The sequence below is a fragment of the Protomyctophum bolini genome (genome assembly GCF_963924005.1).
Source record: "Protomyctophum bolini genome assembly, chromosome: 22".
NCBI classification, from domain to species: Eukaryota; Metazoa; Chordata; class Actinopteri; order Myctophiformes; family Myctophidae; genus Protomyctophum; species Protomyctophum bolini.
Window position 1 is genome coordinate 11,180,878 of NC_137883.1, and position 27,560 is coordinate 11,208,437.

Below are 27,560 nucleotides of genomic sequence, written 5' to 3' on the forward strand. Positions count from 1 at the left end.
AATGCAATACACGTATAAATAGTACATATGTTTAAAACAAGTGTCACTCCGAGCTGAATCCCTCCCAGATGCTGATATTAACCAATCATCACGCGGTCCTCCTCGGCGTCAGGCATTGTTTTGTTTCAGGCAACTTCTCCGCCAGCTAAATCTGTACCACGCTTTAGAAACAATGCTAGTTAATTAGCATTATACATTCATTACGAGCAAGAAGAGAATACCTATCAACTGCGAAACCTATAAAGTCTCTCATGCTGCATTGCCACTGCCACGTAGTTATCAACAACAGGCCGAAGTTGGGGGTTACTTATATTTGTCGCTATAAACTGATGTCTACTCTCTGTCTACTGAAGTGATGGAGACTCATGCCATGTAAGGAATTATTGTACTACTACTCCTTGACATTGTTAATATCTTTATCAGGACCAGGTTGAGATGGAATATAGTCAGAACAGTTGACTTGGAACACGTCAGTAATTATCTGTTACATTATTATGAACATGGTTCTGTCAGTATTGTAGTGATTGACTGATTGGAAATTCACACAGTTTGTAGAGTGGGTACATTTCAAACGAAAGCACAAGTCAATACAAAAACTGCTACGACTAAAACCAGAAAAAAGCACCAAACTTGTTTACATCAGGGTTCTCCATTTTCAATTAATCAGGTCACACAATTCAAAGCCTTTGTTATAATGTTGGTTTGCAGTGCACACAGTAAAATCCTCAGACTGTCTGGGAATGCAGATGTGTAACGAAATCCACTTGCATCTAAATTGTCCCCAATGATGGTTTTCCTGTTGCATGCATGCCATGCAGCCATGCAGGGTCGCCCCTGGTGACATTATTGCGTGGGGTGGGCCTTCTTTTGGTTTGTAATGCGGTTCTCAAGGCAACCGAGCTGCTCCATTGAAGTCTTCTGCAGTGATTGAGGTCTGATGTGTGCAATCTCAACGTCTTTACGAATCCTGAATTCCTGATCGTTGCTAAACTTAAAAAAAAGTGTCCCGTGCGAGGTGAGTTGGCATTGCTTGTTTAGTTGTTTGAATAAGAAATGAAAGGTAGGGGGGTGTGTGTGTGTTTGTGAGACAACTGTTCTCTACTACAGTTCACGTCTACTATAGCTTGTCTTGTTAAGCAAGTCTTTGCTTGAGTTGTGTAATAGCCTATTCAAACAAAGCTGGAATTCCTGTTTGACACAGTACAGTAAAGGCAGAGGGTGACTTGACTTGATTGACATAATGTAGTAATGTTATGTAATATACTTTCCATACCAACTTCTTTGTCTAATGGCCACACAAGCTGGCAAATACCAAAATTCACCAGCAACATTCTCCCCAAATGAACAATATATTTTAATTACATTGCAGTGGATCATAGAGTAAATAACTCGTCAGCAATGGCCAACATTAACCAGTGAAAGCAAACATTTCCTGATTAGATTATTTATACTTGGGCAGCAGCCTTTATTTCAATTTATTCCCCCCCCCCATTTACTTTCTTCATTGTTGTCAGGCAGCACATGGGACACTGTGTGTGCGGCTGCGTGCTCTAAACCTATCTTCATACTTTACCTAAGAAGATTAGGTGCCATTGCTCAGCCACTAGGGAGCCAGGGAGGCCATCTTAAACAGCGTGTCATGGGATTATAATTTGGAGACTTTGCGGACACTAGAGCAGCTCCGTTGATCTCAAAACGGGTGAGAAATGATGGCTGGCCGGGCTGAGACAGATTCTATGGCAGGGTATGGACCTGACAGGAGGAGACTGTCAGAAATGTTGAGAAAACACACACACACACACACACACACACACACACACACACACACACACACACACACACACACACACACACACACACTATTTAACTTTCTTCTCTCTGTCTCATCTATGCCCCCATCCCCAGTGCCTTTCTCTCTGACTTACCCTTCTCATCAAGCTGTCTTTATCTCTCTGTCTCTGTCTCTGTCTCTCTCTCTCTCTCTCTCTCTCTCTCTCTCTCTCTCTCTCTCTCTCTCCCCTCTGAACCCCATCCCACCTGTTGTCTCCAGACACATTGCTACTGTAGCTTGCATGAGGATTATGTGCTCCGCCTGCTGTCTTGTCTGTGGAGCTCTTCTCTTGTAGTGATGGGGCTCTGCTACCCTACGGCACCGGATGCACAGTAATGATCGCTGCCTGTTTACTCAGTGTTGTGTGAAGCCCCCTCCCAAAGGGGCTTAGGGTAGTCGAGTGTAAAACCCCCATCTCTCTGCTAAGACAAATCCTCAAGAGTTCCACTGTAGGGTTGGAAGGTGCAAGACAAAATAATGAAAGCGACAGGTGAGATTTTTTTTCTCCCCCTTTTCTTTTTTTCTTTTCTTATTAAAATGTATTCTTAAATATAGTGGAGTAGAGATGTTCAGGGAAGTTACTTACAGGATGATCGAATGGTTTTAGCTTCTACAGTATGTGGATGATGATGATGATCTAGTCATCTTTAAAGTAATAACTAGTGTCAACATATCCTACACAGTTGTGTAGTCAACAAATCAAATCCTGGTACATCATTGAGCAGGACATGTATTTATTGACCCTAGGGACTACGGTGCAACGTTTAATCAAACTTATTTATATGATCAATTATACAAATCTAAAATCCATTTGAGTAAAATGACTTATTTATTTTCTCACACATTTGTACTTTTTTTCCCTTTTCATTTCCTCCCTATAATAAGGACATGCCAAAATATGGACATCAGGCTGAAAGCGTTTACCTTTTGCAGTGCACCCCTATTGGATCTTCATGGTCCATTTAGGAAATTGATTAGTTTCATTCACTGTTGCACTGTTACTGTGTGCTCTAAAATAATGCACTGCGTTGAGGTTGACTTTTTTTATGTACGTTTCTCATAGTTGTTTATCCGAATCTGAGTAGCTATCCTCTCATTATTTGTGATCTAGTTTAGATGCAGGGTGAGTCGAGCGTCTACCCACCCAGCCTTAATGGAGAACCCTCACAGATTTGCTTATGAAAGGTTTGCAGGGGGAGCGTGAGCGTGTTGCTCGTCCCATTCTCCTAAGGGTTCTGTTTGTTCCAACCACAACAAAACATGCCTCTCTCTCTAGCTCCTCTCCTGTGTATGAAAGCCGCGCAGGAGGGAGCGTGTCGCTTGTGTGAACCACTGAGGGAGCTGTGTGTTCCCGTTCCTCTCTGCATGTGGGTGTTATTAGGTCCACGTGTGTGTCACATTTCAAAATAACTGCAGTGCAGAGGAAAAACTACACTGCTGCCATTGGTCTTGTGTGTCAGATAACCTATTTTAAGTTCAAGGACCCTGAACTTGATATGCATAGACCCTAACCCTAACCCTAAGTCCCTGGGGGTCCCTGTGAAGTTAACTTTGAGAGTGTATTTATTTGCTCATCTTATCAATGGGGGTTCTCTGACCCTCCAGTGAGAACCAGTGATCTACAGTAAAGTTGTGGCTTATATAATCTCCTTTTGTTAATCAGGGATATTATTGTGAGAGTAGCAAAGATGCACTGTAACCACTCTCCTTAATTAACATAAGTGCTGTGCCAGCTCTGTTACTTTCCTCTGCGTTGTTTGAACCCCTGAGAGTGTACAAATGTAACCAAATTGACACATACGGGCCCTTTTCATTCAAAGGTCTTGTTTCCTTTGAACCAACTCAAAGTGCTGAACCAGATATGGAACTAATATAATGGTGGCAGCCACAGTTCTCATGTGCACCGGGTCTTCGGTGACTGATATTGGTTCAAAACAAAAGCCTGCCCTGTTCTCCTTTCTGCTGAAAATATTCTTCATCGCGATCTGTGGGAATGGCGCTTAGTTAAGACTTTAAAGAGTCTAGTCGCACATTTTGGCGGCATTATGGACTTGTCATTCCATGATTGCTTTGACCTTAGGAACAGCAGGGATTTGTTACTGAGTGGATTGTAGAAATTGGGCAAAGCTGGAGACTTCAGCGACCAAGAAAGTTTAGCTGTGAGGTGTTTTATTGTACAGGGTTGGATTGGAGCAAAGCATGCTGCTTGTGTTGTACTGTTATGGTAGTACTCAGATTTTTATTTAATTTTTGTACTTACCGGCAAGTTACTTTCCACCACATACTGTAGCCCAGAGGTTAGAGAAACTAGCCTTTGATTAGAAGATTGGCTGTTTACTTTGAATATATCCTGGAAACCAGATGAATCTGCCACAGGAAAAAAATCTCTGGTGAGATTGGTCTGGCAGTTAGAAATGTACATTTCGCTCACCCCAGAGTTGTGGGTGAGCCCACTATTCAAAGTAAGACTTTTTTGCTGTGACGTTTGAATCTGTTTGTAACCCTCCCCTAATTCCTAAGCAGTGATATTAGTCTGGCCATGCCAGGCTAGTTTGAATCTATAGATACATCTCAGCACGTAATGTTTCCCTTTCAGAAACTATGTTGTTGCCCTTGCCCACATATCATCCATACCGTCGATGTGGTGGTAATGGCAGTGGGTATGAATTTTAACCCATTCTGACCTGAGATCAGATTCTAAAAAATGTCTTCTACATCCTGACAGTTTTCTGAAAAAGCTATGTTTCTATGTCAGTCGTTCTTCGATTTTTCATTTTTGAAAAATAGCAGATCTACAAGCTCATTGCGCGCCACCGAGTGGCGCGCTACGAGCTTGTAGGTCTGCTATTTTTCAATAGCTAAAGCATAACATAGTGCTAACACCAAAAGGGGTTCCCGCCCAAAATGGGTGAGTGAGTGACTGAGTGAAAAGTGTAGCATGTATGCTCAACCCTCCCTTGATGGATAAATGTAAACAAAACAAAGAATTATAAGAAACACCAGAATATAGAGCTTTAACTTGAACAGAAAACATAACATTTTAACCAAAATATATAGTTTTACAGCAACTTAATTTGGATAATTATATAGAAGATTCAAAATTAACTTATACATATCTGCATGTATGTGTGTTTATATACACCTAATATAGACTAATGGCTTCAGGAACAGAGGCAGGAGTTTTGATTCATAAGCATGGCCTTGAAATAACTAGTAGATTAGTTGATTCTTGCCCACAGTAGCAATTAATCCTTCATAAGGACTTCTAATTCCTCTTGTACAAAAATGGATGCACATTATTAAGGAATTCAATTCACATTCCTCTTGTTGGGAAATGTATGAAGGTATTATTAATGGGACATTAAGTGTGCTATGGGACACATGGTTACGCTAGGATTTATTTAGTGTGCTGTGCACTGCACACACATTAGCAGAGGAGAACAGCTGTGTGTGAGTACTGTAGGTGTAGGAGGAGACAGGCGGATCATTTCCTTTGTACTTTATTTATTACTCCATTACCATTAGAGCTTCACTCGGCTCCATTAATTCAGCAGAGCCACCTTCAATGTCTGTTAATACACGTTAGTTCTTTGTTGTGTTTGTTTTCTTTCTCTGTGGTATTGTATCGTTTTGGTTCTTTTGTAGATTGTAACCATCTGTTGAGGTATAAATAGATTATTGGTATGTGGGGAGGTTGTTATCAGGCATGGTTTTTGATGGGCGCTATCCCCTCCTATGACATTACAGCTCTGTGTGTGTGTGTGTGTGTGTGTGTGTGTGTGAGAGTGATATGAGCGTCCCTCACTTCACACGGGTGTGATTCATTTTTTTAAATTGATTGACGATTTGGTTCTTGATATGACTATATAGACAACAGATAATGTTACAGTACTAGGGTTATTATTGGTAATGTTTGTAAACACTGGAGTATGTTTTCATTTAGTGTAAATGTCCAAAAAGCATATCTTTGATATGTATTAATATTTTGTCTATTGATACATACTGTAGTAATTAACCCTAGTTAATTGGATATTATTTTATTCCAGAAACTGTATCCAGAGATCTCTAAGGAGCTGACTGGTTCTCCCCAGGAATGAGGATCAAGTAATGCATTCTTCATTAATTCCCTCATCTGTATTGCTTAGTACCAATGACTGGCCGGCTAGCATGCCACTGCTGCCTATAAACATTTGAGCCATGGCTTTGTCAGGCCTAAGTGGAGGGCCAAAACGGTCAGGCCAGTGTCTGTACCAGGCTAAAACTGGCAAGGACTGTGAGGTCTGACATTAATCATCGAAGGATAACGGAGAGAGAAGATGGAGACTGGAGGGAATAACACCACAGCGGGAGTCGTGTACTGGACCCCTGCACCACGGCGCATCTCGCCCACCAGCTCTCTTGGATCAGAGGGGGACTGGGAGGACGAGGACGAAGAGATGAACGCAGGGAAAGAGGACGACTTTCAAAGCCAGATGGACGAGAACGGCATCATAGGACTCGGGGAGGCATTCGAGGATATGGAATTGGCTGGCGATTGTGATGGAGGACGTGGGCCTGCCGGAGGCCACATTCCAGGAGATGGCTCTCCTGGTGGGGGAGATGGGTCCAGTATGCCCCTGGAGAGGGCAACTCATGACCTGCAGGACTCTGAAACGCTGTCCCACACTGAGCCACTAGAGGACGACACACTAACACAATCACTGTGTGAGTTTTCATTTATATATATTTTTTTATATGCAACATATTACCATGTTTTTATAGCTACAGTATGTTTGTTTTAGGTTGTTTCAGTCAACAAGTATTTCTTGATCGCCTTTGATAGTCCAGTTTAGGCCCTCAGGGGATCAGAAGTGGCTATTGTTTCACTGTGCCAACACAATCTTTGCCAATAATCCACTTTTGAGTTGACATAAACATTAAGACGTAAGGGGGGGCCTCAGTTTGGGAATGCACAGGCATTATGTAGCCAGTTCACTTGCCGTGGGCACTCGCTCCCCTACTGTCTTGCTCGGGTGTGACCTCACAAGCCTCAAGGCATCGCTGTTGGCGTGCCACCATGTTTTGAAATAATGAGAAAACTGAAAATGATGGGGCCATCGTTAAATTCACATACATAACATACACAATACTTCATGGCATGCATCCCATATATATATATATATATATATATATAGTGGTAAAAAGAATTCAATGGGGCATTGCTAAATGTATGTGAACCATTTTCCTCCATTAATTTCTGTGGCAGATGAGGACGTGGCCGGTGGCATGGAGGTGTGGCCAGAAGACGAAGAGCTGCGACGGATGCAGGACGAAGACGAACGGAGATTCCTGATCCAGAGACAGAGCATGGAATATCTGCCAGAGAGAGACAAACAGCTGGACATGACGGAGGAGGAGAATGACGGAGACGAGAGGCAGAAGGAGACGAGGAAGAAAGATAAACATGCTGGAATCTCTGGCCCAAGAAGCACGACTGACCTTGAGAGTAGCAACAGCTTCACTGAACGCAGCTTTGACAGCAGTGACAGTTGGAGGTTTAGCTCCAGAGGAAGTTCTCCCTCTGACCAGTTAAACTTGGAGGCAAATGGACCCAACAAACCAAACCGTGAAAGTAAACCAAAAAACGCAATTGAGCCCCAGTATGGCAGCAACCGCTCGACCTCCTCCGAGGCCCCCTCTCCTCCGAGAACCTGCACTCTTCCCCACCTGCTGCACTTTTCCGCCGGCGAGCTAGCCGAGGCCGAGGGGATCGAAGCCGAGCTGTTCCCAGACGCAGGTCTCACGGAAAGCCTTCCCGAGTCCTGTAGCAGTCGTGTGAGCCACGCCCAAAAGCCCCATTGGCCACGTGAACCAGAGGCACGGGCAGCAGCCATGAACTCTCCTGAACTGGGGATGGCATGTCATCAGAACATGGCAGGGAGAGGGCCTGCGGGAGGATGTGAAAAGTCAAATGTGAAGAATTGTAAACGGCCCACTCCCTCACCAAGGAAGTCGAGGCAGCGCTCTTCTGAAGCCACGCCGTCGAGGATTCCTTCCCCTAATAAAGCCTGGGTAACCTCCACTGAGGCCAAATATCACACAAGCCCAGACAGAGGTCTGACGACCCCCACCAGGACTCAAATCGGTACCCCTGGCCCTGATGTTTATGATGCCAGGTAAAGTTGTATAAACAATTACACGTGATCACATGCACTTGCTGGACTGAGACGTTGAGTATGGAGGAAAAATAGAAAGCTGCACAACGTAAATAACGCTCCACAAACACCTTTTAAATAGACGTTTCAATCCTGTTAAGGATCGTTGTCGGGTCAATAGAGATATTTGACGGGATCGAAACATTGTCTATGTCCTGTCCTGATATGCTGAATTGGAGTTTTACGGTTTAGTTTAGATTTTATGGCTCAGGAGGGCGATGCGGACGCCTTTGTATCGAAATGTTTCCATTTCTATCCCCAGCTCCTCCTTGTCTCGTGTCGAGGTATTCTTGAGCAAGACACTTAAACCCACAACTGCTCTCGATGAGAGAGTTGCTGCCTTGCATGGTTTCCGTTGTCTGTGTGTGAATGGGTGAATGTAACGCACATTGTATCACAGTTTGTTTTCTCCCCCCAGGAGAGGGCCTTTGAGTTACCGTACACCCGATTTCTCCAAGGTGGAACCCAAGGTTCATTTCCCCAAAAGTGGATACACGCCCCCCAAGAGCAGGAACTCTCCCGAGAAGAGGCCGCTGTCATTGGAGCGCCCCCTAGTTTTCAAGTCCCCTGCTGATATTGTGAAAGAAGTCCTGTTTAGCAGCACAGATGGACCACAAACGCCACGTCCTGATATGACCGGTGCCCCCAACTCCACTGTGCCACACGACTTTAGATGCCCTCAGCAAGCCACCACACTGGTACAGCAGCTACAGGTACTAGTAGAGTAAAGGATGACCCCCTTCAATTTATAACGTTGATTATAGAGTCATGGGAACAATATACTTTTGTGATGTAAGCTCAAAGAAATGAGTTAAAGCAGAGGTTTTCAACCAGTGGTCCGGGGAATGGTCCTTGAGGGTGTTCCAGGTGGTCCCCAGCTAATTGATAACCAAAGAGACTTGGTAACCAATTGGACCCTTTAACTCTAGAGAGTGTAAGAAAATTACGCTCAAGTGTTAAATTATAGTTAAACATCTGTATTACTTGGTAGTCTAAGAAGTCTACACAATAGAGAATGTAGAAAAATTGTTTGCCTGTTATCTCTCGAATGGTACCATATCAATACAGCATGGAATTGTGGTATTTCACAAAGCAGGATTGGACAGTTTGTCCGTAAATTGTGTAAAAGACGATGTGTTCTGGAGATACTGATCGCCTCCATTCTTCCTTCTGTATGTTCCCATCTCTCTCCCACCCCTTGTAGGAGGACTACAACAGACTGCTGACTAAGTTTGCGGAGGCAGAGAACACCATTGATCGCCTGCGGCTGGAAGCAAAGGTATTTGATTTTGGCCATCAATTGATGTGTTACAGGGTTGGTTTCCATTAAGAATAAATACATAAATACGCCATGGCGAAGCTGCATCATTCTTTCAAGACAATAGGTTCTCATCTACGGGACGGAGCAGTGAATTCATAGTCTAGATTTTCGGTGGTGAGGTGACCACCGCTCCGGTGGTGAGCTGACCACCGCTCCGGTGGTGAGCTGACCACCGGAGCTGAAATAACGTTGAGCGGTGGTGAGTAAAAACAAGAGAAGGGCTGGAGCGGTGGCGGTGGTTTGCTCTTCACCGCGGCTCGTGAAGTCATGTTGTAGTTCGGTGGTCACCCCACCACCGAAAATCCAGACTATGTATGAGACTAGAGAGGTAGAGTGGCTGTCTGGGAATGAGGTCATGATGCTTCTCTGATTCGATCCTTGCGTCCTCCAGGCTTTGCCAATTACTTCAGACCAAAACAATCATACGATTTGTTTATTTTCTTTTATTTTCTTTCTTTTTTTACGTGGCTCCTATGGGGTAAGCCATCTATAAGAGTCTGTCTGTCATTCAAGGAAGTTGAGGATGAGTTACCATCAGAGAACATTGTGTGTGTATTTTTGATTAATCATTTCAATGTAGCCCTATATGATTTTTGCCCTTGCTATCAGAAGGAAAAATGGTTAACATTTCTCCTCAAAAACATAAATTCTCATGCACAGTAAGTAAGTGGGACTAGCAAACGGAACATTTATTTCTCACAATCGGCCGATACCTATAAGCAAGGGGGAATTTTTTCTCTCCAAAATTATATCAAGACCCATGTCAAACTGTTCCCGTGTGTGTGTGGGGAGGAAGGGGATAACTTTTAGGCCTGTCACAAAGATGCAAAACAACATTATTCAATATATCCAATTGACTTTTATACCACTTAAATGGTATAAAAGATTGGTTCCTATACTTCCTCCAGATCGGGTAAATTGCCGTTCACCGATGGAGCCATTTGGAGTGAGAATCAGAGCACCTCTAGTTGCTCGGATAGAGAGTGGGGCCTCCCCCAGCCTGGGGAGCCTTCCTAGTTCTTGGAACCAGCCTGGGGGAGATCAGTGCACAGATGAGGGCACTTTTCTGACGGCTGCACGTTATCACTGACACAGTCCTGGTTAGGCTACTCGGCCTGGGCGTCGGTGATCTTTTTGAGCGTACTTTTCTAGTCTTGCTCTATAGTCTATTGCAGTGTTTCCCAACCTGTGCTACGGGGAGCTTTGGTGCTCCTCTTGATGTCTCCAAGTGTTCCTCCTGATTTGAACTAAATTAACACTATCCCTCCCCCGAAAGCAAAAGCTATTGAGCTGCAGGCTTCCTATTGTTGCGTCGTTGTTTCTGTAACATGCAGACGTGCGAAAACAACAAGGGCGGAACAATAGACTCTAACGACCATCGGCCATAGGAATGTTAATGCTAATCGCCCTTTACCTGTATAAATGGGGCACAGAAAGTTGGCAGTCATTCTACATCTACAGCAGCATGGAACCAGCAGCCAAAAAGAGATGCACCCAGAAGACGCTTAATTTCGCTGTTTACAACAATATATATATATATATATAACCCCCCCCCCCCCCTAGGTGTTCCCCAAGATTTTTAGGCTATGAAAAGTGTTCCCTGGGACAAAAAAGGTTGGGAAACACTGGTCTATTGTATTGTCTATTTGTAGCGTATTTCCGGTTTCACCAGGGCTTAACAGGATCACATCACTGGATTACTGATGTTTTTGAGCGGCGCTAGCCCCTCCTATGCCCAGCTGTGTGTGTACCCCATAGCGATGATTTGATTGGCTGAGCAACCCATAGCGATGATTTGATTGGCTGAGCAACGTACTGTACGTATTGAGGATACTAAGTGAGGACGCAAAAAGTGATTAATTTGCCGGACTGGAATGTAAAAGTTAGGACAGCTAAGTGAGGACGCCAATTGTGATTGGCTGGAATGAGATGATGTATGCTGATAAGAGTGCCCCTCACTTCACACAGGTGTGATTTTCTTTATAGGGGTCGTATGCCATCAATACCATAGCATATAATATACTGTTGTTTTCATGGAGGATTCCAAACATCCTCATTCATGACCTTTTCTTGTTTGTTTCCTCTAGGTGAACCTTTACTCTGACCCTCCAAAACCCAGCCACTTGGTCCAATCAGGACTCACCCAGGAGGGGTCTAAGGTCATGACATTGAACATCCCCCGGACTCAGAGAGCTGAGATCGGCCCAAATCAACTCGGTAAGCTCTGAGAATCATCAAGTACATAAGGCCCGGTTTGAGTCATTGCGAAGACGCAATAAATGTTATATACAATTACATCATCATGAACTGTGTTAATTATTTTCAGCTGGAATGCATTCCAGTTAACAATAGAATTATAACACTAACACTGTGAAAACTTGGGATCTAATTGACCTGCCTTTGATCATCTTTTAACACACACATTTGTTTTTATTTCCTAAGCTTGTTCATTCTCTGCTCCTTCAGCAGGACTGTCTCCTGCTCGCCCCTCCTCTGCAACCTCTACCTCCTCCAGAAGAAGCTTGGCCTCTCAGGCGGGACGGCACCCCACCAGAACTCTCATCAAACGGGCTGACGGCTTTCTCCAGAAGGTAAGTGGTAACTTACAATATTCTATATTCTATATAATAACTACAATATCGTTGCTGTCGGGCTATGGCAGAAATCTTTTTATGTCCAAAATGGTTACATTCTGGGTAAAAGAAATAACAGTGGATCCTTAAAGTTTATACTTTTCATCGATTTTTAAATATTCATAAAAACCACAGAAAGACTTAACCACTTTCAACTGGGGGTCCCTATTTTGGGCATGTCATTTTATGCAAAAACCTTGACATTTTCTAATTTGAAAATTGCAGAATTGTGAGCTTGTAGATCAGTTACTATTGTCGCGTGACACTGGCATACGATGAAGGATAAAAATAATGGGTTAATTTATGGAAGAACTATGAAAAATGAAGTATGGAGATAAAAGGTTTCTGTCCGTGTAGATTTTTTCGGTAGAGATTCACAAATTGCAGTGTCCGCGACTGCATGTGTATGCACGACGTATATGCACCTTATTTCTAAAGAAGAAAAAAAACGTTTTGGTCTTGCATTGGTCTACGAGCCATACCAATAAATATTTTAAAGGTCTCACAGTTAGGTTTGATAATTATGTTGAAGGATGAGCAACCAGGAAGTCCTTTTGTGTTTATTGTTCAGGTGCAGGCGTTTGAGGACCTCCTCAAGAGTGGGAAATGCAAACCCTTTGAACAAATGACGGTAATGATACCCTTTCACTCAAGTCAATGTCTATAATCCTTTAACCACTTAAGGCCTATTTTATGCGTTGGCTCTTCGAAAATAGGCCATCTACAAGCTCACATCGTGGTGCTTTGTAAGCTTGTGGTTCGGCTATTTTTGAAAAATGTAGAAAATGTTTGAATAATTGTGAGCAAGCGGTGCCTCCCCTTCACCAAAGCAACCTTCTGTTCCACCCTCCAGCATCTCTCCCAACTGGCTGAGGGACTCAGCTCTTTAGAAAGAGGTTACCTGGCAGCTAGAGATGAACACAGGCTCCTCCGGTGTAGAGGGGCTGAGATGGGCTCCTTTGACCCAAATAGGTGAGACTGATTTCCAAGGATGGGTACTCTCACATAGTCAGACAAGCAGAGATCTCTGCATACTGATATCTAAATTCAATGAATGGGCTAAATCTGGGTGGATTGGTCCTTCTTAATCGGGACGGGATCAGGATTTGTTTTCAAAGCAGTGGGCAAATGTTGTTTAGCGCTGGCTTTCTCCGCCGTTGAAGCACATACATTTAAGTTAGCATGAGGCAGACATCTCTGATCGTATGGCTAAGTGAGACTATAGCACGGATGTACTTTCAATGGGGCTGATTTTAAGTTAATGCTTTGACTTCAGTGGATTTATCCTAGTGTGTGTGTGTGTGTGTGTGTGTGTGTGTGTGTGTGTGTGTGTGTGTGTGTGTGTGTGTGTGTGTGTGTGTGTGTGTGTGTGTGTGTGTGTGTGTGTGTGTGTGTGTGTGTGTGTGTGTGTGTGTGTGTGTGTGTGTGTGTGTGTGTGTGTGTGTGTGTGTGTGTGTGTGTGTGTGTGTGTGTGTGTGTGTGTGTGTGTGTGTGTGTGTGTGTGTGTGTGTGTGTGTGTGTGTGTGTGTGTGTGTGTCAGGGAGTTGGAGGGATTTATCTTCCAGTGTGGGATGCGTGTGGACGACTTCAAGGAGCAGTTGGAGCATGTAGGACAGGACCAGCCCATCTCCCAGGCACCTCCCTCCCCTCCCCCTCACCCAACTCCTCTGTCCACACCCACCACGCCCCGAGAACCCATGCCACAACCAGAGGTACCACGCATCACTGTATATCTGACTTTAATCCCTGCTTCAGGTGTGTGTTTAAAAATGTTCATGGCATGTGTATAATATATATTATATATTTTCAGTATTTTGTTTTTAAGGATTAGACATTAGAGCATTTGAAGTGATCAAACTAGCAATAGGTTTAGAACCATCTTCCATACGACCCTAATGGTCCCGCAACGGATATTTCATAAATGCCTCAGTCTGAGATTAGTTTTTCACCTGGTCGGCAGTATCATGTAGCACAGCAGGAACAATGTTACTCCATGCTTTCTCCTTCCTGGTGTTTTTCCAGAGCCCAGTGCGGCCTGTGCCTGGGGAGGCACGGGTGGTGGGGGTGGAGGTGAGCTCAGCCAGCGGAGAGAGTGATGGAGAGGATGGAGGAATGGTGGGAGAGGATGATGATGATGATGATGAGGAGGAGGTGTCGTCGCCGCATTTCTTCCTCAGGCCCCTCGACAGCGAGAACAGACTTGCTGGGCAAGACTTTTACACACTATTTGACCAGTGAGCCATTTCCTTTTTTAAATGCAGTGTGTACAAATGTAATATACTAGAGGCCTTTGGAGTGCTCACGTCTAGAGTCACGCGTCCAAAAACACCAAACAAACAAAACAAAACGGTTTCTGATCATCCACCTGTAACCCAACATGCCTTGCACCGCGTCTACGCACATGTCACGTGATCGGTCGTAGCCAATCGGAAGAAGGAAATACAGCAGTCCAGTTCCTGTTTCTGAGCCGTTTTAAAAGCCTTTTCTCTCTGATTGTAGGCTGCATCTGCGTTGATAGAACAGAATGCGGACGTTCTGGGATCATTTCTGACGTTATGCTGTGTCGAGGTTACACTGGTAACGCTTCTGAAGAACATTTCCATGGCTGGATCATGGAAATTAAGAGTTTACATAGTACATGCATAAACTTTCCAAAATTATTTATTAATTAATTATAGTTATTGTAGCGGCCAATTTATTATTGGAGGTGGGCGGGGCGGGGGACACGAGACATGGCCAAAGCATTTCCGGGGGTCCCCAGCCAAAAACGTTGAGAACCCCTGGTATAGACGGACGGAGTGAGTAATGGCGGCTTTCAGAAACGGAAGCCGGGTCGATGCTAGTATAGGGGGACGGGGTACTTGCTAGCGGGAGGAGGTGCTATAACTATTGGCGAAATTAAAGTAAATAAAATAATGCAAACACATTGAAGGTGGTGAAAGGAGTCTACGTTGGTGCCAGAGCACAGATCAATGTTGCGCGAGGGGCATGGAGGCGAGCGGAGTGCCGTCGTGTGTGGAGATAGAACTGGTAGAATGCAAAAGGGAAGCCAGTGACGTATCAGGACCAGAAAGCACAGTCGGTGACGGCAATTTAGCCTACGACGTCAGTGTATGACTTGGCAACCTGAACTTGTGGGCGTGAACTTCGTGAAGCCTGTGGACAGTATTTATCAAATAACAAATTTCATCTGAACGATTCTCTTTGTCTTCTCCAGCCACCAAAGCTTCAACGAACTCCCCCAAATCCAGGATCAGAATCTCAGGGAGGGTGTCACCATCTCACCTGGTTTAGGAGCTGATGTGCAGCCAACAGGAGCAGGGACAGAGGGACAACGGCAAAGAACAAAAGATGTGGAAGGCAACTCACTGAGGTTAGGCAAAGGACCACTGTAAACCAAGATATTAACTAAATTATAAATAGTCTATAACTGCATCAAGAATTGCCTGTACTACGTTTTAATGCATTTAACCACTTAAACCCTATAGATTCTCCCAGGGAGCTTCTCCCCCACTAAATATCTTTGGTGCAAATGGCAAGCTTGCAAACGTGTCACAAATGCATGTCATGAGCTTGAGGAGCTTTGTCGAATGTTAGACCCAGAATTGTTCCGATTCATGTGGTCAGTCAGTGGCTAACTAGCCTATTACAACCTGCAGTCCTTAGTTATGGGATCTAAACTCCAGTTTAGCATCTGTTGTGAAAGTAGTGGCACAAAATGTACAGATATGGAATGCAGTAATCAACATTTAATAGAGACTAAACTGTGGAAGGCTGTTCCCAAACGTTTTCAATCAAGACCCAAAAGATTAATATGCTGTCTGCCTGTACAAAACAAAAACGTATATTATAGTGAAAATTATCAGATCTACAAGCTACAATATGTTGCATGTGCGCTTAATCATAAATATGCAATATCTTTGTATGGATTATTATTTGTTTTTCTGTAATTCCCTTAAAACATATTATTTGATTTTGATAAATGGGTCCTACTTACAATGCAATCTGATTTGAAAAGTTTTCTCTCTTCCACAGACCACCCAGGTCAAGTCTCCAAGGTTCCTGTAAAGTGCCACCGCCCAAACCTAGGACCAGCAAATCAAATCCACCCTCTCCCAGAGCCAACGACCAATCCCCTGCATTTGCTGCTCATCTGTCCAATGGCAGGAGGAGGTCAGAGGTCAGGAAGATTCACAGCAGCAGTCTGACCAGTCTCGGGGAGAGCATTGTGTCAGAGAGGAGGGGCTCCAAGCTCCAACCTGGCCCCAGGAGGGTGCTTTCTCAGGTCAGTTATACAGTCGGGATCCTTTATTCCAGTTCCTTAACCCATTCTGACCTGAGATCAGATTCATATGAGGTTTCCACTGGACACACACTGGTCTGATTAACCCCATTCTGACCTGAGATCAGATTCTAAAAATGTCAGTCGTTTTTCGATTTTTTTCAAAAATAGCAGACCTACAAGCTCATAGCGCGCCACTCGGTGGCGCGCTATGAGCTTGTAGATCTGCTATTTTTCAATAGGTAAAGCATAACATGATGCTAACACCAAAATGGGTGCCCGGTCAGAATGGGTTAACGATTCTCCGTAAACGGTCAGATTCCTCAACGCTTCCCCCGGTTAAGCGATCACATATAATATATGTTTTACACATTTTATTGAGTGGTGCAAACACTCCAAGGAACAGCAATGTCCTTGTCCGCCTATCTATGTGACGTTAATGAGCACCAGTATGACTATTAGTACCAGTAGGGGCGCTGTTGTGCAGAGAGAAACGGAGAGAGAAATAGTGCTGCACTGTTGCCTGCTAATGAGAGAGAGAGAGAGAGAGAGAGGGGAGTTGCACCACTCAGTTCACACGGGTGTGATTTATTTTATAAACACGCATTCAATCATACTAAGTCAAATTCAAAGTGAGGTCACTATCAGATGGAACCAAATTGACATTGCAACAGCAAAGAATAATAAAATACTGTTTTTGCCAAGCTGTTCATATTAACAAAGTTGCAGTGCATGCATCATTAGCTATTTAGTATTTACATGATCATATTTATCATGGTGTGACTGTAGGACCTACATTCAGGGCATATTTCTTTACCTACAGTGTAGGTAAAGAAATATGGCCAGCGTCCTGTTTGACTTGACGTCACCTGTTACGTACCCATGTTGATACGTCATCAGCCAGCACCACTCAATAAGCTAGCACTATTTCGGCACTCCAATACGTCCGATTCAGTAGTACAAAAAAACTGCCAGTTGTGTGGGGTGAGTTTAGTGAATGATAGTGGGACGTTGCAGCGCAACAGCAGTAGCTGTGTGGGGTGAGTTTAGTGAATGATAGTGGGACGTTTCAGTGCAACAGCAGTAGCTGTGTGGGGTGATTTAGTGAATGATAGGGGTACGTTTCAGTGCAACAGCAGTAGCTGTGTGGGGTGATTTAGTGAATGATAGTGGGACGTTTCAGTGCAACAGCAGTAGCTGTGTGGGGTGATTTAGTGAATGATAGTGGGACGTTTCAGTGCAACAGCAGTAGCTGTGTGGGGTGATTTAGTGAATGATAGTGGGACTTTTCAGCACAACAGCAGTAGCTGTGTGGGGTGATTTAGTGAATGATAAGGGGACCTTGCAGCACAACAGCAGTAGCTGTGTGGGGTGAGTTTAGTGAATGATAGTGGGACGTTTCAGTGCAACCCGAAAACCGACCACTTTAATACAGATTGGGAGCAAGGCATTTGTTGGCTGGGTAGATCTTGTTCAGCTGGTCATTTTTTAAAGTAGATCTCAAGTCAAAGGTGTGGGCACCCCTGTCTTACAATATATCAATATCTAAACTTGTTGAGTTTTCCTTTACATTAATGACCTACTTGATCATACTGCAGCGTCACACAAAAGTATCAAAAGTAACTCTTTTTGAATTTTAATCGTGAAAAGTAACAGTTTTGGACACAATGAGGTTTCTACCCGACAGAGACGATATACTAACTATATGGTGCCTGTACACAAGAGACAGAGACGATATACTAACTATATGGTGCCTGTACACAAGAGACAGAGACGATATACTAACTATATGGTGACTGTACACAAGAGACAGAGACGATATACTAACTATATGGTGACTGTACACAAGTCATTTGATAATCTATATATTGTATAATGTGTTGTGTTGAACAGGATGGGATCATCTCTCCAGAGACGGACAGCGGTTTCGTTGGCTCTGAGGCCAGCCGGCTGACTCCTGCTGCAGTTACCAGCCCTCTCCACCAGAGGGGGTCAACGAGGTTAGAACATAGCTCCCATGCCCTTCTCCGCCCGCATTTTAACTGCACTGTAAATCTCTCTGAGCATTGCATCCCGCACACGGGACACACACACACACACACACACACACACACACACACACACACACACACACACACACACACACACAGTACACTGATCTGACCTCACGGCTGAATCTAAACCCTCCTCATGTGTCTACTGGGATAATGGAGTGGATTCCGCCGTATTTGTATTCTCATCTGTGTTTCCTGTCTCTTTGTCTGTGTCTCTGGTGCTGCAGTGCATCAGTCCCCCTGGAGAGGAACCCGGGGAAACATCAGGGGGGTGGTCAACCGCCCCCCGTCTCCCCTTCGTCCTCACGCGGACCCCCGTCGTCGGCCCACAGCGCCGGCTCCCAGCTCAGCGCTGCCGGCGAGACACGGGGTCCGCCCAGGAGGGCCGGAGGAGAGCAGCAGAGCAGAGGCACCTCGGCGTCCAGCTCCCGACGGCACTGGGCCGGGCAGACACGCCTGCACAGGGCGGGGGGTAGTGGGACCAGCGAGTTGGGGGTGGACAGTGAAAGCGGTGAGTGTCCTTGTTTCTGTTAGCCCTGGGCGAACGAAGCGTTGTCCCAGATCTTGGCGTAAATGTTGGGCTAGGCTGATGCCTGACAATTAAGCCTGACAGTTAAAGGAGTACTTCACCCAGATAATTACTTATTTTCTATCAATTACACACCTGATGATGCCTTGAATTCATGGAGATTTTGTTTTGTTTTTCTTGCATTCCTAATGTAATGATTTGATGACCGGTGGAGTTTGCGGCCAATATTTCATCCAATCAGGCGTTTCATCACTTCCAATTTCACTTGTTTATCCAGTATGAGTTTTCTCCCCTGATTGGATGAAACTAGTATCCTGACCTGAAATTTTTATTTTGTGTTTAAAGACCTGGAGAGACCCCTGTCAATCAGAATCATCTTTAAATGTGTTTTGTGCATAGTTCCCATTGTGTTGTTTTTAAGGAGAGCAAGGCAGGAAAGATCATTTGAGCGCTTTTACCACAAAAAAAGTAAAGAGTTTCAGATATTCAGGAGCTTGTTCCACAAACGGCACACTTGTGGAACAAGCTTCTAAATATCTGAAACCATTTACTTTCAACTGAACAAACATTCTTTAGCAATGAGTACTATCACAACAAAATAATAATAATAATCACACCACCTTTAACCTACGACCTCCCTGCTCGTGTCTCCAGCTCACACTGTGTCAGAGGACGACCGCCGGAGCCCCTCCCCCGCTGCGCCGCATCACCATGGCGATCATCTCAGGCTGCTGGGCTCTGGTCAGCCGACAAGTAGCAAGTGAGTTCCTCTAGCCGCAGCAGCAGCTGCTGCCAAGACAATGTCCAGATTTACAGTATGCGTCCCTTTTTCAGATAGGTGGGGGCTGGGAAGCAGGCCGAGGGGAATGGACAGTGTAGAAAAAAATGCTCCAGCAATCACATCAGCTCACCCCCCAAGACCCATTAAGACCATTGAGATTTAAAGATTTTCTTCTAAATTGTAAAATTTCGGAAAAGCGTATGTTGCAATTTGCTATATATCAATGGTTCTGACCTTTTCATTTCAAGGACCCCCAAAATTATATGTATTGGGCGGACCCCCATCTCATAATATTTACCCCCAGAAGCAATGATTTGAGTTAGACATAAAAAAATATATAGAAAAATCCAGATAAGATTTGCAGAAATGTTCAAGATTGTTCAAAAATAGCAGATCTACAAGCTCATAGCGTGGCGCGAAGTGACTCGGCGCGATGAGTTTATAATACATCTGCTATTTTTGAATTTCTTTGTACAAAATAATGGTTCAAAATAAAATAAAAAATGTCACACATACTTTCCCGGTCTTAATAGGTTGAGAAGAAAAACTGTCCGTAGCTTTATTTTGCTTTATTTATGCTTTGTCGTACTGCAGTGTCACTCGCCAGAAAAAGACTATCTACAAGCGCACAATGTGTCTCGTAAATCGTCCCCCCACTGGGCATCGGTGTACTGTATAAATTTAGGCTCAGACTACAATGCGATAAGACCCACACACCGTCTCCAAACCTCCTATAAGACCCACACACCGTCTCCAAACCTCCTATAAGACCCACACACCGTCTCCAAACCTCCTATAAGACCCACACACCGTCTCCAAACCTCCTATAAGACCCACACACCGTCTCCAAACCTCCTATAAGACCCACACACCGTCTCCAAACCTCCTATAAGACCCACACACCGTCTCCAAACCTCCTATAAGACCCACACACCGTCTCCAAACCTCCTATAAGACCCACACACCGTCTCCAAACCTCCTATAAGACCCACACACCGTCTCCAAACCTCCTATAAGACCCACACACCGTCTCCAAACCTCCTATAAGACCCACACACCGTCTCCAAACCTCCTATAAGACCCACACACCGTCTCCAAACCTCCTATAAGACCCACACACCGTCTCCAAACCTCCTATAAGACCCACACACCGTCTCCAAACCTCCTATAAGACCCACACACCGTCTCCAAACCTCCTCTTTTCTCAGTTCGATTGGATGTCTCCAACTGCGATAGGTTAAAAATGTCCACTCTAATGAAATGCACAATCATCTTTAGGTGTTTATTTATTAACATTATGATGGTATTTTCCTCCCGTATGCCTTACAGAGACGGGCAGTTACAAACAGGAGGTACTGCATGGTGTGCTGCATGTCATTTGGATATTAATTTGCATTGCATTCGCAAACAGTGGCTGTGAGTTTGATTTGAGGCGGTTAAATGGACTAATTGATTTAATTGGTTATTTAAAAACAATAGATTCTGAATAGATTGACCATTTCATAAAATACCGGTAATCGATTATGGATGGATATACCTTATTTGGGGCATGTTATTATAGGAAGAAAAACTAAAAAGAATTGTGTAAATAGCTCTACAAGCTTACAATGCATAGTGATTCGACACATTGTAAGCTTTTAGATCAGCTATTTTAATTACTTTTGCATGACACTGACCATTGTGTGACATAGGGATATGTGTATAAAAATATATATGAATAAAATGTAATTTTGTCCAATCTGTTAAAGGTTAAAGTCTACTATTTGTCACAAACATTGCTGTAATACAAATAACTGTCTCCGCATTTGACCCATCTCTTGGAGTGGTGAGGGGAGGAGGGAAGCATTGGGTCCCAAAGTTATATTGTTAATAATACAATATAACGTATACAATTGGGGTGGTTGAATTTTGTCTCCCTGCTCCTCTATTGAGACATTTAGATTGTGTCGAAGTCATATCTCACTTAGACACAGGATCTGACACATTAGTGATAGTAGTGTGTGTGTGTGTGTGTGTGTGTGTGTGTGTGTGTGTGTGTGTGTGTGTGAGAGAAAAAATGCAGTCTGAGAACCATATTGACATTCCCAGCATGCATGTTTTGTTGAGTTATTCAATTATCGCTGTTATATCAACACTGTTTTCACAGAATTTCACAATCGTAGTCAAGCATGTGACAATAAAACCCCTCTTAGTGTAGCTAATCTTCATATATGTGCCTGTGTCAGACATTTACATTACTGTGTGAATTTCATTAGAGGACTTGGAAGTCGGAACTTGGTCAGACAAGCTTGTGTGTGTGTGTATGGGTGTGTCTGTGTGCGTGCGTGCGCATTAGTGAGGCTGTCAGGAACTTGCAGACAGAGGTCACCAAGCTGAAGGACAGACTGGACAGCCTGAGGAGGACCATGGCGGTGGTCCCAGTGACCTCTCCCCCAGCACAAAGACACTACACGCAGCATGGCACCTCTACACCTCGCATCAGGTTGGTGTCTGGGTTTAGGCATGAGATGATTAAGAGTGTCCGCTACATGCCTGAATTGTAATATGGCCTTTGCATCTCTACCCACGGTGAATTGCTGTTCAGGTCAGGCCAGCATTGGGGGGATGGTGGAGGAGAGGAAAGGAGAGGGAGGAGACTGGTTGAGCAGCCGGAGGGGGAGAGAACTCGAAGACAAACCTCTAAGAAGAGATCAGCTTCTGTACCCAGACGGAGACGAGAGCCACACACCCGTAAGTTCACCTGCTCAGTCTTTATTTAACTCGGGAGAGTGTGCAAAGTAAATGCATCCAAATGGACACTTAGGCCTACAGGTTCCATTTGTGCACTCTCGGAGTTAAGTTAACACAGTGAATGTGGCATTTCGAAAATAATTTCACAAAGTCTCTTTTTATACTTTTGAACGTTTCTGTTGACAACTTGTGAAAGTATATCTGCTTGAATTTGACTGTGAGACATTTTGAAAATAATTTCATGAAGCCTCTTTTTATGCTTTTTGCCAAGGGCTAAAAATATTAGTTCATCGTTTCTGAAGTGCTCCAGGATTAGCTGATGCATTACTCCTTAAGAATGCACGCTGGCACACTGTAACAACGCACATTAAACTAAACATTCAAGCATGTTATAATTCAAGGTGTGTCTAACAATATGCTATTAACAGCTGCGTTTTATTTACAGCTGCATATTCCGAGCTTGATCATTCTACGCCACGATCCCAGATCCCCACGCCATTCCTTGTGTCCCCTGCTGTACAGGACGAGGGTGCCTGTAGCCATTTCAACACGCTCAGGATGAGCAGAGCACAACGCGGTAAGAAATGGGAATATGAATCTGTCCAACGTACTACAGCATGGCCGAAGGCCAAGCTCAGCGCACAGCGGGGAGAGACGACTACCGGTTCGACCAAAAGGGTCCTTTTTTCAGGAAATGTTTAACCTTGAAGCAGATATGGGGCAGGGTCACTTTGTTGGCTAACCTAATTACTGTATTTAGTGTAGTGCATACAGTATGTATGCACTGTGATTAAATGGGATTTTAAGAGGTTTGAATATACCCAACTGTAACTTTCTTTCCCTCTCATCCATTACAGGGCAGCATCCTGGCCTTTCTGCATATGTAGATGAACCTGACAGAAGCGGGAGCGTATGTCCACAGTGTACCACACAACACCATGGACACTCAGCACGTAAGCCATTTGTAGTAGTAGTAGTAGTAGTAGTAGTAGTATCTGTAATATTATTATTATTGTCTGTCTGTATAATAGTTGTGCATATGATAGTGTTGCTTTCTTTCTTTATTACTGTCTCTCTCTCTCTCTCTCTCTCTCTCTCTCTCTCTCTCTCTCTCTCTCTCTCTCTCTGAGAGATTGATTTCACTGTTTAATTGTGTACTTTCTTCTTATTATAAGGTCCATTGGGGGGTGTCTCAAAGTCTATACACACCTTGTCTCATTCTCGTTGCTGTCCTCTGTGTGGGCAGCCTGGGCCTTACAACAACGCCAGCACGGAGCCAGGTAAAACGGAGTGCCTCGTCATCTCTGAATTTGAAGAATTATATAATGTCTTTTTCAGTAATTACAGGGATACCTACCGTTACACAGCATAACGGATACATGACATGTGGTGTGAAAATGTGGTGTGTGCGTGCGTGCGCTTTGTAGGTGTTTTAAGTATATAATGCAACAGAAATGTATTTGTCATCGTTTTACCTGCAATATTTCCGACCTGTATGGTTTTGAAACAATATTCGTATCCACATTTGACAAGCAATGGTTGGCAAGCTGCATTGTTGTCATGTTGGTTACCACATGACAGAGGCAGGCAGGGTGACAACTGACAAGCGCACCGCGACCATTCTGTCCCTTCATATGGGAAGTGCAAGCAGGTGGGGTCTCTCAAGCGGTCGATACCTCAAATGTATGTAACCGTAGAGTGGTTTCCTTCGAATCGCAATGGTTCTGGGTTTGATACCAGGCACCACCAACTCAACATATGAGTAGCACTACTTGGGGAACTAAGAAGTGCCAGTACTGTGTGTCTACTCATTTACTTATAGAGCACTGAGTTCAACAAATCAGAATCTCTTTTATTTGTACGTAGTGAGATTTAATTAAACGTGATTGGCCTACTCGAGAAAAACAGCTGACATTGTGTTTATGAACTACATTGATTGGGCATAAATGGGATTACATCCCTGGGTCGTTATCGGTGAAACACAAGCCAGGTCAGTGTCCAGGTTATACCCAAGAGAGAGGCACACACAGCACACACACACACACACACAGCACACACACACACACACACACACACACACACACACACACACACACACACACATGTACGCGTGCATACAGTAGTTGGTTCTGTCTAGACTGGGTTGGGATCCATTTGTAGGTTGCAGGAAAAAAATGTATTATTGTTTTCATTTTGTGTTTTATTATTCAGTAAACATTTACAAAAAACATGACAAAAAAAGCTAAAATTGTCATGAATTTACAAAAAACATGACAAAAAAAGCTAAAATTGTCATGAATTATAAACCAAACAAAACAAAGGAGAAAATCACACCCGTGTGAAGTGAGTGGTGCAACTCCGTGTTTGTTTGTGTGTGGGGGGTGGGGAGTTTTCCAGACCCACAGGAACGCACCCAGGGTGCCGGCCTGGTTCCGGCGAGCTGCCCCGCGTCAAGAAACAGTTGAGAAATGACAGTTACCGTGCGCGGGTCCCTCTACTATACCCTCTACTGTACTGTACTGGGACACCCGAAATCATCATACAGTTAATATGTGCGTGTGTGTTTGTGTGTGTGTGTTAGGATGCGCACAGGTGGTGAAAAACAACCAAGAAGACATAATGAATATTCTAACCACACCTAATGTTAAGTAATGTTAACTCCATAGACCCCACCCACAGAGGCTGCCAGTCATCACACTCCCCAGACAGAAATGTAAGAGAGGCTTACGTGCCAGTGCCCGGGCCCCCTATGCTGGGCAGTGTGCCGATGGTGCAGTTTGTGCCAGTGTGCCCGGCGACAGTTCTGTGAGTAAAATCACCCACTCCCCCCCAGACACATGATACCCATTAGATTAATTTTAGCCACTGAAGTCAATCTTAAGGAAATCTCCCCTCACTGCAGAGATGCTGATGGGGGAGAAAAACTTGACTGCATGAGAATGCCTTATGAAGGTTGCCCGATTGAAAACAAGAATTAATCAGTCATTTAATTAACAACTTTTAACATTTCCCCACATTTTACCTGTAGGTTACCATATTGCCAAATGTAGTTATTGTCTTAACTTTTTATACATAAAACACTAGTTTTTTATGTGTAAAAAGTTATCTGTTTTTGTGACCTTTTTTTAAATTAAACAAAAAATGAAATGACCACAGTTTCTGACCATTTCTAATAACAGTAATTTCGTGAACAAATTGTGCATTAAAAGTCCCATAACCACTTCTAAGTCCTCTAAACAGTTGTCACTAGGCCCCGTCCTTTATTCAATCTACGAGCTCACAACGTACACACGGATAATATACTTGCAGATAAAATATTCAAAGAATGGCCTGTAGAAGACATACTGTACATTAGGAGATATACTGTATATGGACGTGTGGCACATTGACTGTTCTGTTGACATAACCGTGTAAAACCTATATACTTTGTTGATAGTGAAAAAAGCTCTTAAACCAAAAATGTGCAAGCTTGTAGAAGAGCTTGTTTATCAGCTATTTTCACAGAATGTCGTTCACCCGTTTTCGCAGAATGTGAGCCTATTTTGGCCAAATGTTCGCCACTGTTCACAGAAACATGCAGTGGTCCTAGAATCATGCAGTAACTTAGGGTGAAATTGTTTAATATCTTCGTCATGACATCGAACCCCCTTTTCCACTCAGTTTCTACCCCAGTCCTGTGATCAAGATGGACTCTTACCCAGAGGCCCTGAGTGTGCCCTCCAACAGTGGTGGAGGAGCCCCCTCAGGTGTCAGGGGCCGCAAGGAGTCGAGGGGTCGTGTGGGTTCCGACCAGCGGCGTTCCCTTAGCACCTCTCTTGACCGGGCCATCCGAGCAGCTAGAGAGATGAAGCATACCTCGCGACGCATGGCTCGCTCTCTAGCTACTGGACTGCACTACCAGGAGCTACTGTCCCAGTCCTGCATCTACTAGTCCCATCTTCGTCTCTCAAACTAAACATTTATACTGTATTATATATATTTTTATATATAATATTATACTGTATGTATTTATACCGTATTATATATTTCAAAAAAAGTCAGAAACTTCTCCAAACTTTTTGTGCTTTTTCGTAAGTCAATGTCCTACGACTTAATCAGCGCCACACACACGGCGTCACACACGAGTAACAAATCCACATGCTCAAAATGAGCTGTCAAGAGCCACGTTTCAAGCTTGTTTCTGCTGCTTTTGCTATTTTTGAATCCTGAGAAGTAACTGTTTTGGATATCGGGGGGGGCGGGGGGGGGGGGCTCATGACACAGGCGTAGAACATCTGTAGCAGATGTTCTATTCACCTATATATATGTGTGTGTGTGTGTGTGTGTGTGTGTGTGTGTGTGTGTGTGTGTATATACACAGTTACACACTGCAGTGGCAGGACTGAAGTTAAGGTTCAAGGTTGTACTTTATTATTACATCTTGTGTACAGGTACGTAAGAGTAAAACTTTTTGTTTTGCTTCCTTCAGACCAAACAAAAATAAATTCTTCATACTAGCCTTCTGCACACTGCATCAACAGTTTTGAAATTGAATCATCATGCATCATTTCTGTCATACAGTGCTTGTCTTAAGGGTCGGGCAACAAAGTATGATTTAAGCCTTAGCTTTTTAACAGTTTTTTGTTGATCAGTTTGGATTTAACAGTTGATTTTTCAATCCAACAATGAATAGAGAATCACTGCTATGCTGTGTTGGAAATGAAGCGAGGCCGACAGGCCTCAGAATTATTGTGTTAAATTATTCATATGTATGCTAGTTGTAAATGTTTTTTTCCTCTTTGTTAATTAAATGAGAGTTTACGTACAACACTATATTTCTTAGCACTACAGGTATACTTAATTGGCTGAAAGGCACTCCTTTGTCTCAGTTGAACGGACTTACTATGAATAGAAATGCTCACTCCGTGACCACTATATATTACATTTTGACAAAATCATAACCTGAATTATAAGATTATTTTTACATTTGTTAATACATGAATTAATTGAAACCTAATGATTCAAGCAGGTCATCGGAGCCTGAACTAATAGATTAATTTAATCTACGATTTAATGTTTATTTTCCTTTTCATTTGTTGTTGATTGCAAGTAAGGGTGTGTAGTTTTTCTAACGAGATTCTTTTCTACTTTTGTACAATATGGTTTTTCTTACACTTGTGGTCATGTTCCTATTGTTCCTTAAGAGCCATATAAAAAAACTAGTGT

At 43.6% G+C, this 27,560-nt stretch overlaps 1 protein-coding gene across 5 annotated transcripts; it reads left to right on the top strand.

Moving 5' to 3' along the window:
* Positions 1–247: 247 nt before the first annotated feature.
* On the top strand, positions 248–27,339 carry akna (AT-hook transcription factor). 5 transcript variants are annotated; one of them, XM_080755790.1, is made up of 24 exons: positions 357–372; positions 1,582–1,699; positions 5,878–6,535; positions 7,077–7,986; positions 8,444–8,738; positions 9,230–9,304; positions 11,434–11,563; positions 11,813–11,937; positions 12,551–12,610; positions 12,833–12,951; positions 13,520–13,691; positions 14,002–14,213; positions 15,197–15,352; positions 16,015–16,264; positions 18,155–18,261; positions 18,543–18,826; positions 19,499–19,604; positions 21,961–22,107; positions 22,210–22,355; positions 22,801–22,932; positions 23,213–23,308; positions 23,531–23,635; positions 25,022–25,160; positions 26,016–27,339. In XM_080755790.1, exons 3-24 carry the CDS (start codon positions 6,148–6,150, stop codon positions 26,284–26,286), a joined length of 4,425 nt encoding a protein of 1,474 aa, XP_080611916.1. In that variant the 5' UTR covers positions 357–372; positions 1,582–1,699; positions 5,878–6,147; the 3' UTR covers positions 26,287–27,339. The 5 variants fall into 5 exon arrangements, with proteins under 5 accessions (XP_080611915.1, XP_080611916.1, XP_080611914.1 ...); XM_080755789.1 differs by lacking the exon at positions 1,582–1,699 and having other exon boundaries at positions 248–372; XM_080755788.1 differs by lacking the exons at positions 357–372; positions 1,582–1,699 and adding an exon at positions 854–981.
* The last annotated feature ends 221 nt before the right edge of the window (positions 27,340–27,560 follow it).